At 45.2% G+C, this 20,000-nt stretch overlaps 1 protein-coding gene across 1 annotated transcript in view; it reads left to right on the plus strand.

Annotated features, from left to right (window-relative positions):
• Positions 1-20,000, plus strand: part of slc5a10 (solute carrier family 5 member 10) — an 85,099-nt gene that overhangs the window by 30,488 nt on the left and 34,611 nt on the right. Inside the window, 1 exon segment of the mRNA XM_048248325.1 lies at positions 19,281-19,392. Within this exon segment, the coding sequence (XP_048104282.1) occupies positions 19,281-19,392 (112 nt within the window).

Here is a 20,000-nt window from a genome sequence, read left to right on the forward strand (position 1 = left end):
TAAGGCTGCAGGTTCTAGAACACACACACACACACACACAGTTATGCTTTAAGACTGCAGGCTCTTGAACACACACACACACAGTTATGCACTAAGACTGCAGGTTCTAGAACACACACACAGTTATGCTTTAAGACTGCAGGCTCTAGAACACACACATACAGTTATGCACTAAGACTGCAGGTTCTAGAACACACACACACAGTTATGCACTAAGACTGCAGGTTCTAGAACACACACACAGTTATGCACTAAGACTGCAGGTTCTAGAACACACACACAGTTATGCACTAAGACTGCAGGCTTTAGAACACACACACACAGTTATGCACTAAGACTGAAGGTTCTAGAACACACACACACAGTTATGCACTAAAGGTTCTAGATCACACACAGTTTACTAAGAAGATAGAACAACGTAAGACTGATTTGTTACTATGGGAGGCTCTAAACACACACACAGTTATGCACTAAGACTGCAGGCTTTAGAACACACACACAGTTATGCTTGAAGACTGAAGGTACTAGAACACACACACAGTTATGCCAAAGATCCTTGATTACTAACAAGATAAATAAACTATGGGAGCAAAAACGGACAGTCTCTTAATAAGCCACCTTAATAAAAACAGATAAACATAAATGTGTTTCAGAGTATTATTGTCTATAATCATGTATAATACCAATGAATCATTCTTTAGGACATGATATGAATAATTTAATTAGTCATGTGAACTGAACCTAGCTAGCTAGCTAACGCTAGCTTAAAATGCTATACAAGTGGATGGGAGTAGCTATGGCAATACAGCTATGCGCTAACAAGTGACTAGTAGTTGAAGGACTTCGCTTAAACTTAATATACTGTTGCAAATTCACTTGAGTATAAACTATCCACTTTAACTAATGTCAGTAATGTTATTCAGCTAGTTGTCATTTCAAAGAAATTACACTTCTCCGTTTAAAATGTTACCTTAGCTAAGAGGCTAGCTAGCATGCTAACAACCGGACAGTAACTGACAGCAGCATGGTCTGATATTAAGTTATTTTATTACAAATCCAAAGGCTAAAAAATTACACTTTTAGGCTTGAAATGATCCCAAACACTTACAGATTATGACAAAATTTTTCAAAAAACCCTCAACAAATCCAGAAAGACATAATGACCAATTTATTGGTAAAATTCCACAAGTCTCCATTGACATTAGTGCAGCAAGGGTTTACTCTGGTCTGCATAAAGGGGGATTCCCCCCCCCTTCCCCTTGCAATAATCGAACGCGGAAATTGTCGAACGTTTGCGCCTCTCGCTCCGCTTGAACCCTCTCTGGTTATGCACTAAGGCTGCAGGTTCTATAACACACACAGTTATGCACTAAGGCTGTAGGTTCTAGAACACACACACAGTTATGCATTAAGGCTGTAGGTTCTAGAACACACACACACACAGTTATGCATTAAGACTGCAGGTTCTAGAACACACACACACACAGTTATGCACTAAGGCTGTAGGTTCTAGAACACACACAGTTATGCACTAAGACTGCAGGTTCTAGAACACACACACACAGTTATGCACTAAGGCTGTAGGTTCTAGGACACACACAGTTATGCACTAAGGCTGTAGGTTCTAGGACACACACAGTTATGCACTAAGGGCCCGTTTCGTTCGTTCGTCCGTTCGTTTACATGTAAACAGAGATTTAGCTCCCTCAAATGCACTTTTACAAACACACTCCAAAGTGAAGATTTCTTAAACGATGACGTGTTCAATTGTGTCGTGTGTCAATTAAATTTCATACATGCAGCAAAGATTCTAGAGCGGAGCTTTTGATGTGCAGTGCCTCCCTGAACATTTCACACAGACTGTAGCCTACACACCACATGTGATATGCGATTATTTTTAATATTTAAGTATAAGTATACGTATAAGTATATATACTCTTTTGATCCCGTGAGGGAAATTTGGTCTTGGGATTTATCCCAATCCGTGAATTAGTGAAACACACTCAGCACACAGTGAACACACAGTGAGGTGAAGCACACACTAATCCCGGCGCAGTGAGCTGCCTGCAACAACAGCGGCGCTCGGGGAGCAGAGAGGTGCCTTGCTCAAGGGCACTTCAGCCGTGCCTACTGGTCGGGGTCCGAAGTCCGAAGCGCTAACTAGTAGGCCACGGCTGCCCCATAGTAACCAGTAGGCCACGGCTGCCCCATAATAACCAGTAGGCCACGGCTGCCCCATAGTAACCAGTAGGCCACGGCTGCCCCATAGTAACCAGTAGGCCACGCCCCATAGTAACCAGTAGGCCACGCCTGCCCCATAGTAACCAGTAGGCCACGGCTGCCCCATAGTAACCAGTAGGCCACGGCTGCCCCCCATTTCGCATACTATTTCGTGCTCACCTCACACAGGTTGACACAGCAATTGTCTGTAGTAACATCAAATCACCACTAGAGGCAGTAACATCACTTCTGACTTAATTATGTAGCTAAGTAAGTCTCGTCTCAATGGATTATAACATGTTGGATTAAGTCATCTTCTTTTCCAAACCTAGAGGATTTACACGTATGTAGAAGATAAGGTAGGCTATGTTTGTTATTCTGGCCCGCTGCGGCATGATTAATTGCCGTATCTGAGAAGTTATGAATTGCTATGGTGAGTTTTGGCAATGGGTTTGCTGACAGTCAATTGCTATCAAACATGAGTTAGACATCCGTAGCCTGCATTAAAGTGCTATCAAACATGAGTTAGACAAACGTAGCCAACGTTAAACTGCTATCAAACATGAGTTAGACAAACGTAGCCGACGTTAAACTGCTATCAAACATGAGTTAGACAACCGTAGCCGACGTTCAACTGCTATCAAACATGAGTTAGACAACCGTAGCCTGCATTAAACTGCTATCAAACATGAGTTAGACAACCGTAGCCGACATTAAACTGCTTTCAAACATGAGTTAAACCGTAGCCGACGTTAAACTGCTATCAAACATGAGTTAGACAACCGTAGCCGAAGTTCAACTGCTATTAAACATGAGTTAGAAATCCATAGTCGACGTTAAACTGCTATCAAACATGAGTTAGACAAACGTAGCCGACGTTAAACTGCTATCAAACATGAGTTAGACAACCGTAGCCGACGTTGAACTGCTATCAAACATGAGTTAGACAACCGTAGCCGACGTTGAACTGCTATCAAACATGAGTTAGACAACCTACTATTATTATTTATTTAAATTTTTTGGACAACATAGTTAAGGCAGGAGGCGTGTGTGTCGCCTGAGCTGTAAAATGCTGCAGGAAACACTGGTTATAACACACTTATACCATTACCTGACAATGTGCTAAACAAACACAAACACACACACACACAGAAAAGAATGTATAGAATGTGGCTCAAAATAACAATGTGGGGTGTGTAGAGTAGAAGGAACAAGTAAGGTTCCCATGAACAAATCAAACACACACACACACACACACACACACACACACACACACACACACACACACAATTTCCCATGAGTTAATCACACACACAAACGCACACACCTGCAGATGTCCTGTGTGCATACTGGCCCTCTCACACATGTCAAGGAATTGATTGACAGCTGTCGTCTCGATGATGATGTAGACAGCAACACGCCGCCTAAACCCCGCCTCCAGCAGGTCTCTGAAGATGTCAACATCTGTGAACACATCCATCACCACGGCGATCATCTGTAACAACACACATACACACACACATACTCATAAATACACACAAAAATATATATATACACACATTCACATAATCACCAAAGGACTCATCTACACAACACAAACACACACACACACACACATAAATACTAGGGCTGCCAATCGATTAAAAAATGTATCTAATTAATTACATACTCTGTGATTAATTCATCTAAATTAATCACATGCATACATTTTTGCTATGAACATATCTTAAAAACAAGTTTGGCAGATGAGTGAATCATTATAGAGCCAAACCAACATTATAGACTTTAAAGTTCAACATCTCTCTCTCTTATTATAACAATATAGAGCCAAACCAACATTATAGACTTCAACGTCATAAAGTTCAGCGTCTCTCTGTTTTATTATCATTTTCCCTTTGGCTCAGGCATCAGCGTAGTGTCTGGTGTCAGATCTTTAGCATGATGAATACAAATGACTGAAGCTACCACTCACTGTCAATGACATGTGCAGAGTATGCTACCCTAACACCAAGGTAATGTGCAGAGTAGGCTACCCTAACACCAAGGTAATGTGTGGTATACCCCATGATTTATCCTGTTTTGGCTATTCAAACATGTTCCAGCGTCATAAAAGGTTCAAGCGTCTCTCTGTTTATTATCATTTTCCCTTTGGCTCCAGGCATCAGCGTAGTGTCTGGTGTCAGATCTTTAGCATGATGAATACAAATGACTGAAGCTACCACTCACTGTCAATGACAGGTGCAGAGTATGCTACCCTAACACCAAGGTAATGTGCAGAGTAGGCTACCCTAACACCAAGGTAATGTGTGGTATACCCCCATGATTTATCCTGTTTTGGCTATTCAAACATGTTAGATAGATAGATAGATAGATAGAGTTTGTCGGTTAGTTAGTTAGTTAGTTGGTCATAGGGTAGGCTAAGCAAACAATAGGCTACATTAGAGAAGTTAACTTTTACCAGGCTGGCGACTAGTATTATTATCACCAAGAGGTGTGTTAACTTGTACCTCCGGATTGTTTTGCATTGAGGTGATGCTTCAGACTTGACGAATATGGTAGGCAACGGAAATTCCTTACTGGAGAAATAGTAGGTTGATGCTCCTGTCAACAGGATTGGTCTGGGGCTAGGCGTTATTTTTTTTACAGCTAGCCTATAGGCCAAATGTGTTCTTTTTAAAAGCTAGCCTATAGGCTATATGCATTCTTTTTAAAAGCTAGCCTAGGCTAAATGTGTTCTTTTTAAAAGCTACACTATAGGCTAAATGTTTCCTTCAAAGCAGTGGGTGTTCTTTTTAAAAGCTAGCCTATAGGCTAAATGCTTTTTTAAAAAAAGCTAGCCTAGGCTAAATGTTTCATTCAAAGCAGTGGGTGTTCTTTTTAAAAGCTAGCCTATAGGCTAAATGCTTTTTTTAAAAAAGCTAGCCTAGGCTAAATGTTTCATTCAAAGCAGTGCTTTCTCTTCTGCCTCCTACAGTCGCTATAGCCAGACTGCACTGGGTCAAATGTCACTATGAAATGCGATTAATCAGCATTCATTTTTTTAATATGTTAATATTTCTGTAATTAATGAATCGAAATTAACATGTTATTTTGACAGCTCTAATAAATACACACACAAATACACATTCACATAATCCCCCAAGTGACTCATCTGAATGATTCATTGCATTTGCCATAATATCGCGATATAATCAAATGCGATTTCATCACCAAGGGACTCATCTACAACACACACACACACACATAATTTCATCTACACAACACATACACAATTTCATCTAGACAACACACAAACACATAATTTCATCTACACAACACACACACACACACACACATAATTTCATCTACACAACACACACACACATAATTATATTAAATGAAACAAATAATTGCATATTATATCACAATCACAATATTGGTAAAAAATCGCAATTTGATTATTTTCCAAAATCTTTCAGCCCTATCATCTACACCAGTGGTTCTCAAAAGGGGGGTCCCCAAAAATATTGGTCACAAAATGATTTGCAGTCTTTTTGTCTTGACATAATGCCTTTGATGTTGACATAGCCTACTATGAGAGAAGACATTTTCTGCCTCTGCTTCCAATCTCACAACATTTCGAAACCAAACTCCGTCGTTTAGAGAGAAGGGGGTCGCGAGACTTGGCCCATGTTTTTTAAAGGGTTGCCAGACAAAAAGTTTAAGAACCACTGATCTACACAACACACACACTACCACACACACACACACCATCATGAGTATGCTAGCCAGGAGGGAGGGAACTATATGTGTGTGTGTGAGTGAACACAGTTATGTTTGTAGCCAGGAGGTTAACGCCTGCAGGGAGGGAGTGACATTTCACAATAATACCCCTGTGCGTGTGTGTGTGTGTACACAGCTATGTGTGTGTGTGTGCGTATGTGTGTGTGTGTGAACACAGTTATGTTTGTAGCCAGGACGTTAACGCCTGCAGGGAGGGAGTGACTTTTACTCACATCACAATAATACCTCTCTGTGGAAATGTTTAGTTTAACTATGCATATGAATATATATCTTTTTAAATAGGTTTCTCATTTAATAAAATGTTTAGTTTAACTATGCATATGTGCTATGAGAATATGGTGGTTTGTAAAAGTTCTTATCTCTGTGAATACCAGCTGGTTAGATGGATCACTGTGTGTGTGTGTGTGTGTGTGTGTGTGGGGGGGGGTGTGTTGTGATTTTCCAGGTGTGTATGTGTTAAGAGTATAAGAACTGACCTCAACCACAGACCTGTGGACTTGTTAATTCACATTTTGGTAACATACTCCCGATATCTAGAATAAAGCTGCAGTCTCACACCAGTTGTCTTGGAGTCATTTTGATCACAACTCCTAAAGCCTTTTCTCTTCTGATTCGGTTCTGAAATTCTGATTGTGTTTCCACTATTCCAGTTCTGATTCAGGATGTTCACTAGTGGAGTTCTGATTGTGTATCCACTATTCCAGTTCTGATTGTGTATCCACTATTCCAGTTCTGATTGAGAATGTTCACTAGTGGAGTTCTGATTGAGAATGTTCACTAGTGGAGTTCTGATTGAGAATGTTCACTGGTGGAGTTCTGATTGTGTATCCACAGGCTTTTAAGGTGCTCAGGTGTACTCAGGCTTTTAAGGTGTGCAGGTGTGTGCAGGTGTGTAGGTGTACTCAGGCTTTTAAGGTGTGCAGGTGTACTCAGGCTTTTAAGGTGCGCAGGTGTGTGCAGGTGTACTCAGGCTTTTAAGGTGTGCAGGTGTGCAGGTGTACTCAGGCTTTAAGGTGTGCAGGTGTACTCAGGCTTTTAAGGTGCGCAGGTGTGTGCAGGTGTGCAGGTGTACTCAGGCTTTTAAGGTGTGCAGGTGTACTCAGGCTTTTAAGGTGCGCAAGTGTACTCAGGCTTTTAAGGTGTGCAGGTGTGCAGGTGTACTCAGGCTTTAAGGTGCGCAGGTGTGCAGGTGTACTCAGGCTTTTAAGGTGCGCAAGTGTACTCAGGCTTTTAAGGTGTGCAGGTGTGCAGGTGTACTCAGGCTTTTAAGGTGCGCAGGTGTGTGCAGGTGTGCAGGTGTACTCAGGCTTTTAAGGTGTGCAGGTGTACTCAGGCTTTTAAAGGTGCATTGAGGTGTGTGCAGGTGTGCAGGTGTACTCAGGCTTTTAAGGTGTGCAGGTGTGCAGGTGTACTCAGGCTTTTAAGGTGTGCAGGTGTACTCAGGCTTTTAAGGTGCGCAGGTGTGCAGGTGTACTCAGGCTTTTAAGGTGTGCAGGTGTGTGCAGGTGTGCAGGTGTGCTCAGGCTTTAAAAGGTGTGCAGGTGTGCAGGTGTACTCCAGGCTTTTAAGGTGTGCAGGTGTACTCAGGGCTTTTAAGGTGCAGGTGTGTAGGTGTACTCAGGCTTTTAAGGTGTGCAGGTGTGCAGGTGTACTCAGGCTTTTAAGGTGCGCAGGTGTGTGCAGGTGTACTCAGGCTTTTAAGGTGTGCAGGTGTGCAGGTGTACTCAGGCTTTTAAGGTGCGCAGGTGTGCAGGTGTACTCAGGCTTTTAAGGTGTGCAGGTGTGTGCAGGTGTGCAGGTGTACTCAGGCTTTTAAGGTGTGCAGGTGTGCAGGTGTACTCAGGCTTTTAAGGTGTGCAGGTGTACTCAGGCTTTTAAGGTGCGCAGGTGTGTAGGTGTACTCAGGCTTTTAAGGTGTGCAGGTGTGCAGGTGTACTCAGGCTTTTAAGGTGCGCAGGTGTGTGCAGGTGTACTCAGGCTTTTAAGGTGTGCAGGTGTGCAGGTGTACTCAGGCTTTTAAGGTGTGCAGGTGTACTCAGGCTTTTAAGGTGTGCAGGTGTGTGCAGGTGTGCAGGTGTACTCAGGCTTTTAAGGTGTGCAGGTGTACTCAGGCTTTTAAGGTACGCAGGTGTGTGTAGGTGTGCAGGTGTACTCAGGCTTTTAAGGTGCGCAGGTGTGTTCAGGTGTGCAGGTGTACTCAGGCTTTTAAGGTGCGCAGGTGTACTCAGGCTGTTTTCACCAGTTCAAAGTTCAAAGCTAATGTGCTCCAGTCCCTTAAGAGACAAATAGAATGCCACTGGGCATAACGGCTACTGTCGGAATGTTGCAGACTAGTCTCAGACTAGCATTATAAGACCTGACTCACCTGCAATGACTAGGAATCTTGCAGGGTCACTATTTATAGGACCGGAACTCAAAGAGGCTTCTATATTGTAGATAGATAGATAGAGATAGATAGATAGATAGATAGATAGATAGTAGGGCTGCACAATATTAGGAAAACATGCGATATGCGATAACATTATTGAGTACTGCGATAATGATATAACTTGCGATATTTAAATATTTAATGTTTTTCTTTATTCTACTTGCTGCTAACATAGACTGTAGGGTTGGGGGATAAATGTATAGTTACAGAAATAAATGTATAATTTTCTACATAAACAATATAAAATATTATGTAGCCTAGGCTATATATGGCCTGATGAAAGTGGACAGCTAAGAGACCTACTGCTAGGCTATCAAAGTTGTGTGAAAGATCTGCTCTGGACCTTGGGCAGATCCACGGCTCAAGGGGCTAACCCAACTGCCAGGGGTCTTGGTGTGTGTGTTGGGGGGATGACAAGGGAGATGGGATAGTGTGCTGTGTATGTGGGGAGAGGGCAGTGTGCAATATGTGTGTTGGAGAAGCTTCCTCATGAGACAATGTGCTGTGTATTGGGGCAGTGTGCTGTAAGTATGCTGGGGATGTGTGTTGGAGAAGCTTCCTGATGAAATAATGTGCTGTGTATGTAGGGGAGAGGGGGGGCAGTGTACTGTAAGTATGGTGAAGGGACTTACTATTGATTACCTCTCTGTTGCTGTCTGGGGCTTTTGCTAAATGCAAATCATGAAATACAAGCCTTACAGTGAAAGACAGATATCTTCTGATCCTAGATAGATAGATAGATAGATAGATAGATATACTTTATTGATCCCTAGGGGAAATTCAAGAAATATAACTATAACAATAACGAAAGAAATTGTTTACTTTAACACGGTGGAGAAGGACTCATTTGGCGCTGTGTTTGTAACACGTCATCCTTCATAAAACCAAAATATTTCCATATAACAGACCTGCTTTTTCCTTTTAGTCTTTTCCTTTTAGTCCCCAATCCCTCTTCACCCAAGTGTAGCTCCACCCTACCTCCACCCTACCTTCACCCAGACTCACTATCTTCACCCAAGTGTAGCTACCCTACTCAAATATTTCGACTCACTATATCTTCACCCCTCACCGCTCACTATCTTCAGTGTAGCTACCTCGCTCATATCCATCTTCACTTGAGCCACTATCTTCACCCAAGTCATAGCCTACCTGCGCTCACTATCTTCACCTACAAGTCACTATCTTCACCCCCAAGTACCTCGCTTTCGACTCACTATCTTCACCCTATCTTCACCCAAGTGTTTTTTTTTCTTAGCTCACTTCACCTGGCCTCACTATCTTCACCCAAGTGTAGCCTACCTCACTCCACTCACTATCTTCACCCAAGTGTCACTATCTTCACTATCTTCACCCAAGTGTAACCTACCTCTTGCTCACTATCTTCACCCAAGTGTAGCTACTCTCTACTCTTATCTTCACTATCTTCACCCTTCCCTTAGGTGTAGCCTACCTGCAAATCCACTATCTTCACCCAAGTGTAGCCTTGCTCACTATCTTCAGCCATCCTTCGACTTAGCTCCCACCTCAACACCTAAAACTCACACTTCCCCAAGTGTAGCCTAAACTGGTGGGGGTAGCCTGCCTGCTTCTTCTTCACCCAGGCCAGCATGTGTAGCCTACCTTGCTCATCTTCAGCCATCACGACAGCTTTAAAACTCCACACACCTAAACTGGTAAAATATGTTATGTTGACATTCAGAATGTGAATACACCATAGACTGTATGGAATCTTGCGGGACAGAAAATGTATCAAAATGTATCGAAAATTAAGTAATCTTTGCGGTATGTCCATCACAAGCGTTGATATCGCGATAACGATAGATTTTAGATATATCGTGCAGCCCTAATAGATAGATACTTTATTGATCCCCAAGGGGAAATTCAAGGTCTCAGTAGCATACAGACATCACACACACATTCACTAACAGCTGAAAAAAGTAATACAAGTATTAAGTATATAATATAAAAAACACAGCCAAGCAATAAGGACAGTAAAAGATAAAGAATATACTAAAATACAAATTATACTAAATAACACAAAATCTAAATTAAGTCTAAAAACAGTATCCACATAGTGGGTGATTAATCATGAGGCGCTTGCCATGACTGAGGCAGGGACTGAGCATGTGATTCTCTGTGCATAATAATTTACAATATATGCAGGTGTACTATATGCATGTGGGCATGTGGTCTAAAGGACGTGGGCATGTGGGCATGTGGTCTAAAGGACGTGGGCATGTGGGCATGTGGTCTAAAGGACGTGGGCATGTGGGCATGTGGTCTAAAGGACGTGGGCATGTGGGCATGTGGTCTAAAGGACGTGGGCATGTGGGCACGTGGGCATGTGGTCTAAAGGACGTGGGCATGTGGGCACGTGGGCATGTGGGCATGTGGTCTAAAGGACGTGGGCATGTGGGCATGTGGTCTAAAGGACGTGGGCATGTGGCCATGTGGTCATGTGGGCATGTGGTCTAAAGGACGTGGGCATGGGCATGTGGTCTAAAGGACGTGGGCATGTGGGCATGTGGGCATGTGGTCTAAAGGACGTGGGCATGTGGTCTAAAGGACGTGGGCATGTGGGCATGTGGGCATGTGGTCTAAAGGACGTGGGCATGTGGTCTAAAGGACGTGGGCATGTGGGCATGTGGTCTAAAGGACGTGGACATGGGCATGTGGTCATGAAGGACGTGGGCATGTGGTCTATAGGACGTGGACATGTGGGCATGTGGTCTAAAGGACGTGGGCATGTGGTCTAAAGGACGTGGGCATGTGGGCATGTGGTCTAAAGGACGTGGGCATGTGGTCTAAAGCAGCGGTCCCCAACCACCGGGCCGCAGGACATTCCTAACCAGGCCATAGCCTACGACATGAGTTTTAAAAAAATGCATGCAAACTAAACTCAATTTAATTCGCAATAATGTCACGTTTTTACATGGCATAGGCCTATATGCATTTGTTTGATTGCTCGCATGTTTGCATTTTGCAAGGTCTATGTTCTTCGTCTGTCTGTCCCGCCTTCAACACTTTTACGCCACGGTATTGCCTTCAGCGCGCAGCCTCAGGTCAGCTCACTTCACTTGATCAGTTCTTGGCGAGCGGTAGTGTCACACGAAGTTAAGCTAAACTGCTAGAATGAGCAACAAAAAACAAGCATCTTTAGCAGGTCACTGGCCAGAGTGTTGAGAGCGCTGCAGAGATTTCTTACAGAAAAAGTCACCCGTTAGCTGCACATTTTAGTGATGAGGACTGGGTGTCAAAACTCGCTTACCTGTGTGGCATATTCGGGTTGCTTAATGACCTCAACCCTGTCACTCCAGGGAGAATGACGACTGTCTTTAAACTGGCAGATAAAGTCGCTGCATTTAAAGCCAAAGCTTGATTTGTGGGGGCGGCGGAGTGGACCCGGGTGTATTTGATATGTTCCAAACAGTAGTGAGGGTTTTGGGAGAGACTGAGGCAGGGCCCTTTTCTCTCGCAGCTGGTCTTGCGATCACCCTTGTTCTTTCAAATGAGTTTGGCGTTAGGCTACTTCCCATCCTCAAAGATCCACGGCAAACCAATGAGTGGGTCCAAGAACCCATTTGTCAATATCGAATAGTCCTAACTTGACAGCGCGGGAGGAAGAGCAGTTGATCCAAATTGCAAATGATGGTCTTAAGAGTGTGTATGAGGAAAACCTCTCTGGCGGGTTTTGGATCAAAACCAAAGCAGAATATCCCGAGTTAGCCGTGGCGCTGAAAAGCGTTGCTACCATTTCCCCCGCGTATCTATCTATATCGAGGCTGGGTTTTCGGCAATGACTGCAACTAAGACCAAATTAGCAATCGACTGGACATTTCAAACACACTGAGGGGTGTCACTGTCTTCCATCACCCCCCCAGATGGAACCTTGTTGCAGGGAAACAAGCACAGGGCTCCCACTGATTAGTTCCCATGTTTGTTCCCCATATTTTGTTAAGCATGTTCACACTTGATAGATGTAGCTTCAAGTTCAATTTTTCATAGTTCATATTGTTCAATTTTCACTTCTTCAAGTTCCACGTTTTTCACATTTTTAAGAGTTTGTTACCTTCACTGTTCATACATAACTGGAGCTAGTTCTTTTCAAAAGTAGGCTAATGCATGCACAACACATATGGAACATGGAACCCCCGAATCCCGGTCCATTGAAAAAAATAGAAACAAAACCGGTCCATGGTACATAAAAGGTTAGGGGACCCTGGTCTAAAGGGCGTGGGCATGTGGTCTACAGCAGGGCAGTGTTGATAGCATTGAACAAGTTCAAAACGGCAGCTCATTGAACAAACTCATTTTTTTTCGTGAGCGTTGAACTGAACATAACCCACATTTTTTAATAAAGAACTTGGGCGTGAATTAGTTCACATTGTGTGTCATGAGCGGCAGACATCACTGTAAATGAGCGTTGGAATTTGTTTCCATTTAAAAACTGGTGACATCTGTTTCTCTTTTGAAGCTGAGAGAAAGTTCCTCCCTCCCTGTGTTCTCGCTGGTGCGGCTTAAATCATGTATCACCAGACAGAAATGGTTTTGACATTGTGTGCGCAATGCATTGTAGACAGCGTGAGTGTCCGGCTGAGAATAGTTGAATAGCATACTGGCTTCCGCTTTCGCGTTACCCGTGATGAATTGCAGCAGAAGCGGGGTAGGCATAACAACGCCACGTAAGCGGCAACGACGAGCCGGGAGGGCTGGATTTCATTGCACTAAGTATAGAACTGGTCTACCTTGTCTGTACTGCTGCGGAAGTTTCATCACCTGGTAAAGAAACCCACAATTGCAGTGTCATGAGCAAATGTCTAATGAGCAGCTTCAAAAGCGCATTATAGTGATTTCCCTGGCAGTAGTGTGAAAAAAGTATTTATTTAAATATCTCACGAAAAAAGTAAAAAATAACTGAACTTTGAACTAGTTCAGAATTAAAAGGTGTGAACTTTGAACGTGAACTCTTCACTTTGAGCATGTATGAACTGAACTTGAACTAGTTCAGAAAAGCTGTGAACTGGCACAACACTGCAGCAGGGGTTCCCCAAACTTTTCAATGACAAGGCCCCCCCAAATACAACTAGGTTCTGGCCAAGGACCCCTTGATGTGTTATTAAACCCATCGACAATACCGACAAATGTAAAAAATACATTAAACTAATCTAATAATTATTTTATCCACAACCACTCAGCGATGGAGCATACAGTGTGTAAAATTGTATTTGGGGCTTTCTGCTTTATATGAGCTATCACTCTACTATTATTCCCAGTCATTATCATGGGAAATATGTTCAGATATGCGTCATTATTATAATGGCATTGTATAACAACCCTCATAGTACTATTTTAAATGTTTCAAATGTATTTATTTCTTGCTTTTATTTTTTCCTTCCAACTTGCTGAGGCCCCTAGCCACCCCCCCTAAACCCCATTTGCTGAAAACCACTGCTCTAGCACTTGTGGTCTAAAGGACGTGGGCATGTGGGCATGTGGTCTAAAGGATGTGGGCATGTGGGCATGTGGTCTAAAGGATGTGGGCATGTGGGCATGTGGTCTATAGGACGTGGGCATGTGGGCATGTGGTCTAAAGGACGTGGGCATGTGGTCTAAAGGACGTGGGCATGTGGGCATGTGGTCTATAGGACGTGGGCATGTGGGCATGTGGTCTAAAGGACGTGGGCATGTGGTCATGTGGGCATGTGGTCTAAAGGACGTGGGCATGTGGGCATGTGGTCTAAAGGACGTGGGCATGTGGTCATGTGGGCATGTGAATGGGTCTAAAGGGGCGTGGGCATGGGGCATGTGGTCTAAGGGCGTGGGCATGTGGTCTAAGGGCGTGGGCATGTGGGCATGTGGGCATGTGTGTGGGCATGTGGGCATGTGGTCATGTGGTCTATAGGACGATAGGCATGTGGGCATGTGGGTCTATAGGGGCGATGGGCGTAGTGGGGCGTGGGCATGTGGGCATGTGGTCTAAGGGCGTGGGCATGTGTGGTCATGTGGCATGTGGTCTAAGGGCGTGGGCATGTCATGGGCATGTGGTCTATAGGGCTGATAGGCATGTGGGCATGTATGGTCCCCAAGAGGCGTGGGCATGTGGTCACAAGGGCATTGTGGGCATGTGGGCGTATGGGCATGGCGTGGTCATGTGGTCTAAAGGCATGTGGTCTAAGGGGCGGCGTGGGCATGTGGGCATGGTGGGCATGTGAGCATGGTCCTAAGGGCGTGGGCATGTGGTCATAAGGGCGTGGACATGTGGGCATGTGGTCTAAGGGCGTAGGCATGTGGGCATGTGGTCTAAGGGCGTGGGCATGTGGCCCATGTGGTCATGTGGGCATGGGTCTGAGGGCGTGGGCATGTGTGGTCTAAGGGCGTGGGCATGTGGTCTAAGGCGTGGGCATGTGGGCATGTGGTCTATGGGCGTGGGCATGTGGGCATGTGGTCACAAGGGCGTGGGCATGGGCATGAGGTGGGCGTGGGCATGTGGGCATGTGGTCCACAAAAGGGCGTGAGCGCGTGGGCATGTGTGGTCTAAGGGCGTGGACATGTGGGCATGTGGTCTAAGGGCGTGGGCATGTGGTCTATAGGACGTGGGCATGTGGCCATGTGGTCTATAGGGCATGTGGTCCTAGGCATGGGCAGCATGGTCTATAGAGCATATGGTGGGCATGGAGCAGGCATGTGGTCTAAAAAAGATGGGCATGTGGGCGCCAAGGGTCTATAGGGCGTGGGCATGTGGGCATGTGGTCTAAGGGCGTGGGCATGTGGGGTCTAAGGGCCTAGGCGTGGGCATGTGGGCATGTGGGCATGTGGTCTAAAGGACGTGGGCATGTGGGCATGTGGTCTATGGGGCGTGGGCATGTAATGGTGGCATGTGGTCCTAAGGGCGTGGGCATGTGGTCTAAAGGACGTGGGCATGTGGGCATGTGGTCTAAAGGACGTGGGCATGTGGGCATGTAGGCATGGGCATGGGTCTAAGGGCGTGGGCATGTGGGCATGGGCATGGGTCTAAGAACGTGGACATGTGGTCTAAAAGGACGTGGTAATGGTCTAAGGGCGGCGATGGACATGCATGTGGTCTAAGGGCGTGGTCATGTGGGCATGTGATCTATAGGGGCGTGGGCATGTGGTCTAAGGAGGCGTGGGCGGCATGTAGGCATGTGGGCATGTGGTCTAAGGCGTGGGCATGTGGGCATGTGGTCCTAAAGACGTGGGCATGTGGTCTAAGGGCGTGGGCATGTGGGCATGTGGTCGTAATGGGCATGTGGTCTAAGGGCGTGGGCATGTGGGCATGTGGTCATGTGGGCATGTGGTCTAAGGGGAGGCATGTGGGCATGGTCTATAGGGCGTGGGCATGTGGCATGTGGTCCTGGGATGTGGGCATATGGGCATGTGGGTCCTAAGGGCGCGTGGGCGTGTGGGCATGTGGTCAGGGGCGTGGGCATGGGCATGGGCTCTGAGCCCGTATATAACTCGGACAATAGCGTGTCTTAGAATATAGAGTAAATTATTCATTAAAAGAAGATAGAGTGGACGTAGGTCAGGTATTTCCAGCTGTATAATTCACGGAATAATCCACAAGTTTCCCGGCTTGTCGATAGTTTCATGAGCAATTTCAACTTGATGTAGTGACGGGCTTTTAGAGCCCACTTCACAGAGATAACTCCAAACAACAGCGTCTTAGAATATAGAGAGTAAATTATTAATTCACTTTTCGTCAGAATACAAACCAAAAACCTCTGTCGCATTCAGCGGTTGAAAAATTGTTGCCACTTCACATCTACCTGTACAGGTGTCCCAACTATAATGGCTATCCGTCAATCAGTCAATTGGCCAGACAGTTTTAACACATTAAATTACGTACATTTAAACCATATTCCTTATAATTATTAACCATATTTCATGAACATAAATATTATCTTATTGTCTTTATCAATTTTAATAATTCAAATGATAATACAAACATAAATATCAAAACGGCTCCAACACACACACTCCCACACACACACGCACACACACACACACACACACACACACACACACACACACACACACACACACGCACACACACTCACACGCACACACAGCGCACACACGCACACGCACACACACACACCACACACGCACACACACACACACACACACACACACTCACAGCGACAAGAGTATGCAGGCTACAGCAGCACAGCACACACACACACACACACACACACACACAAAGCGACAAGAGTATGCAGGCTACAGCAGCACAGCACACACACACACACACACATACACACAAAGCGACAAGAGTATGCAGGCTACAGCAGCACAGCACACACACACACACACACATACACACAAAGCGACAAAAGTATGCAGGCTACAGGCTACAGTTGCACAGTACACACACACAAAGCAACAAGAGTATGCAGGCTACAGCAGCACACACACACACACAAAGAAAGTGGCAAGAGTATTCAGGCTACTGCAGCACAGCACACACACACACACACACACTCTCTCTCACACACACACACACACACACGCACGCACACACACTTCTCACACACACACACACACACACACACAGATGTTAGTGTGCCTTCTATTCAGACTCTTCACTGGAACATGACTGAGCCCGTCTGCAGCCTCTCTTCATGAATAAGTACAAACACACACACACACACACACACACACACACACTCACACACATTCTGTCTAGACACACACACACACACACACACCCCTACAGTTACACCTCAACTTTCAAGCTCTGTCTTGTCAGCCTCTTACACGCTTACAGCGGTTCTGATGTGTTTGTGTGTTGTGTGTGTTTTTATTGTGTGTGTGTGTGTGTGTGTGTGTGTGTGTGTGTGTGTGACGCAGAGGGAGCTAAGGCCCCCGTAGAGAAAAGCTGAGCTCCCAGTAAAAGTATACTATACTATACTTAAGCTAGTAACATGTTATTACATGCTTCTATTTTCAAACCAATGATGGCAGCTTATAACAACTTAATATTATGCATATAATTGTTAATGTTGTACTATCAAATGTTAACACAAAAGACTAGAGTTAAGTAAGTATAAGTAAATATACTCTTTTGATCCCGTAAGCGAAATTTGGTCTCTGAAATTTTCCCAATCTGTGAATTAGTGAAACACACTCAGCACACAGTGAACACACAGTGAGGTGAAGCACACACTAATCCCGGCGCAGTGAGCTGCCTGCTACAACGGCGGCGCTCGGGGAGCAGTGAGGGCTTAGGTGCCTGCCTAGGTGTAAATATCATCACAATTTCACATTTCTGGGGGGGTAACTTACCTTCTGGGCTTGCGCGATGGTTTTTCGCACCACCTCTTTGATGTGCACTTGGCCTTCCATGGGTGGTTGTGTGTAAACGGTGACGCGCGTGACCCCGCGGTATGACGCACAGTCTGGCCATCCGAGGTCTAGTTCCGGCACGGAGGTGTCCGAACGGTCAGGCCAGTACTGTAGCGAGAGCGCGCGCTCCTCCCCCACGTCTCCTGCCGCCTCACCGCGTGCTTCAGAGCCGGGCCGGTATGCCTCCACCCGCTGACACAGCCGCTCGAGCTCCGACTCTGATAGAAAAGGGCGCAGCTCGTGCTCTTTGAGGTACTCATGAAAGGCTTCAAGGCCGCCGGTGATGAGAGCTTCCAGCGCGAGCCGCTGGTCCTCGCTGTAAAAAAACTCCGGCTTGGCCTCGCTCACGCGCCAATTAACGTGGTTGTCATCAAGACACTGGACCTGAGAGAGCGCCATTAGGCTACGCGAGAGTCCGTCGGCCTTCAAAAGTTTTAAAAGTTTGGGTTTATCCGGCAGACACTCTTACCCGACACGCATCCAGTTAGTCAGTCAGCCTCGTCCGTCCCAGGCATTGAGGGCGTCATCAAGCAGCAGACTCGCGAGTCAGCATTCCTCCCGTGTGAAATCTCTCCCCGGCGGGTCCGGTCTCAAAGCTCCGCCATCCGCCTTCAGTTAGCTGACAGACAGGTAACCCTCAACAAGACAAAGCACGAACGTCGCGCGCCACACCTTATCACATGATAGGGTGGGTCGGGAACGCCCTGACACACACACACACACACACACACACTCACTCTCTCTCTTTCTCGCTTATACAAGTTGACCGGTTAGTTGGCCAGACCCTGTTAAGTGAGACTGCTAAATCCTTGTCTCGCGCTTGCTAGCGAGGAAATATTCACTTTTCTAAGTCGTTAATAACGTCCAATGTCCAATGCACGCGGCTCCGCTTCCCGGTATGTGTGCGTGTCATTGAAAACTGTCGACACGGATTTGAAAGTTTTGGCTAGTTTCCCTGTGAACCTGATGACGCGGCTGATTACGCATCGCACGCCCGCACACACACACACACACACACGCGCGCGCGCACACACATACACACACAGTGTGGTGGATGAGGAGGAGTTACAGGAAAATGCCGAGAAACTGCTTCCTGCGGTCTCAGCGCTAGTGTGTGTGTGTGTGTGTTTTATTAGACTTTGTCTCCGCCTAGTTCCTGCAGAAGTTCAAATTTAACCCTTTGCTCGCTACCACTGTTACTGTCACATTGCTGGCTGACCAAATATCCCATATATGTATATATGTATGTTTATTTGTTTATGTTTGTGTATTTGTTTATGTATGTATGTGTTAATACATGTATGTATTATGTTTTTCTTTTTGAAATAGTGTCTAATAGCTCTTCCCTTTTTAAGATAGTGTCTAATAGCTCTTCCCTTTTTAAGTCTATTTGATGGCATTGATTAGGGATGAAGAAATTACAACCAACTATATGAACGTGTGTGTGTGTATGTGTGTGTGTGTGCGCATGTTTGTACAACAGACTCAGTAGGTTGTGTTGACCCTGAAGAGTGTGTGAAGGTGTGTGGTGCTGAGGTTGGATGCTCAAACATCGCCTTTCCCAAGCTGGTCATCGAGCTCATGCCAAGTGGTAAGTGCCTGTGTTTGTGTGTGTATTTGTGTGTGTGTTTGTTATGTGTGTGTGTGTTAGTGTGTGTGTGATTGTGTGTGTGTCTGTGTGTGTGTGTGTGTGTGTTCATGTGTGTCTGTGTGTGTTTGTCATATGTGTGTGTGTGTGTGTGTGTTTTGTGTGTGTGTGTCTGTGTGTGTTTGTTATATGTGTGTGTGTGTTTGTATGTGTGTGTGTGTGTGTGTGTGTCATCTGTTGTTCCTCGTTGGTGGAACACACTGCCTGTTCCTACAAGGGCAGGGTCATCCCTCTCCATTTTCAAAAAACTCCTGAAGACCCAGCTCTTTAGAGAACATCTCCTCTCATAGCACCACTCACAACTAGTCTTGTTGATCCTAGCACTTACCAGCCGTCATGAACTGACATGTAACTGTTAAAAACAGCACTCACTGGTGCACATATTCTTACTGTACTCTACCGTTTTTTAAATTGTCCTAAAATTGTTGAGAATTGCTTTAAAACTGTTTACCATGTTGTTAGTCGCTTTGGCTAAAAATGCGTCAGCCAAATGTAATGTAATGTGTGTGTTTGTGATATGTTTGCGTTTGTTATATGTGTGTGTGTGTGTGTGTG

The sequence above is a fragment of the Alosa alosa genome, chromosome 7 (genome assembly GCF_017589495.1).
Source record: "Alosa alosa isolate M-15738 ecotype Scorff River chromosome 7, AALO_Geno_1.1, whole genome shotgun sequence".
In the NCBI taxonomy this organism is placed as follows: Eukaryota; Metazoa; Chordata; class Actinopteri; order Clupeiformes; family Clupeidae; genus Alosa; species Alosa alosa.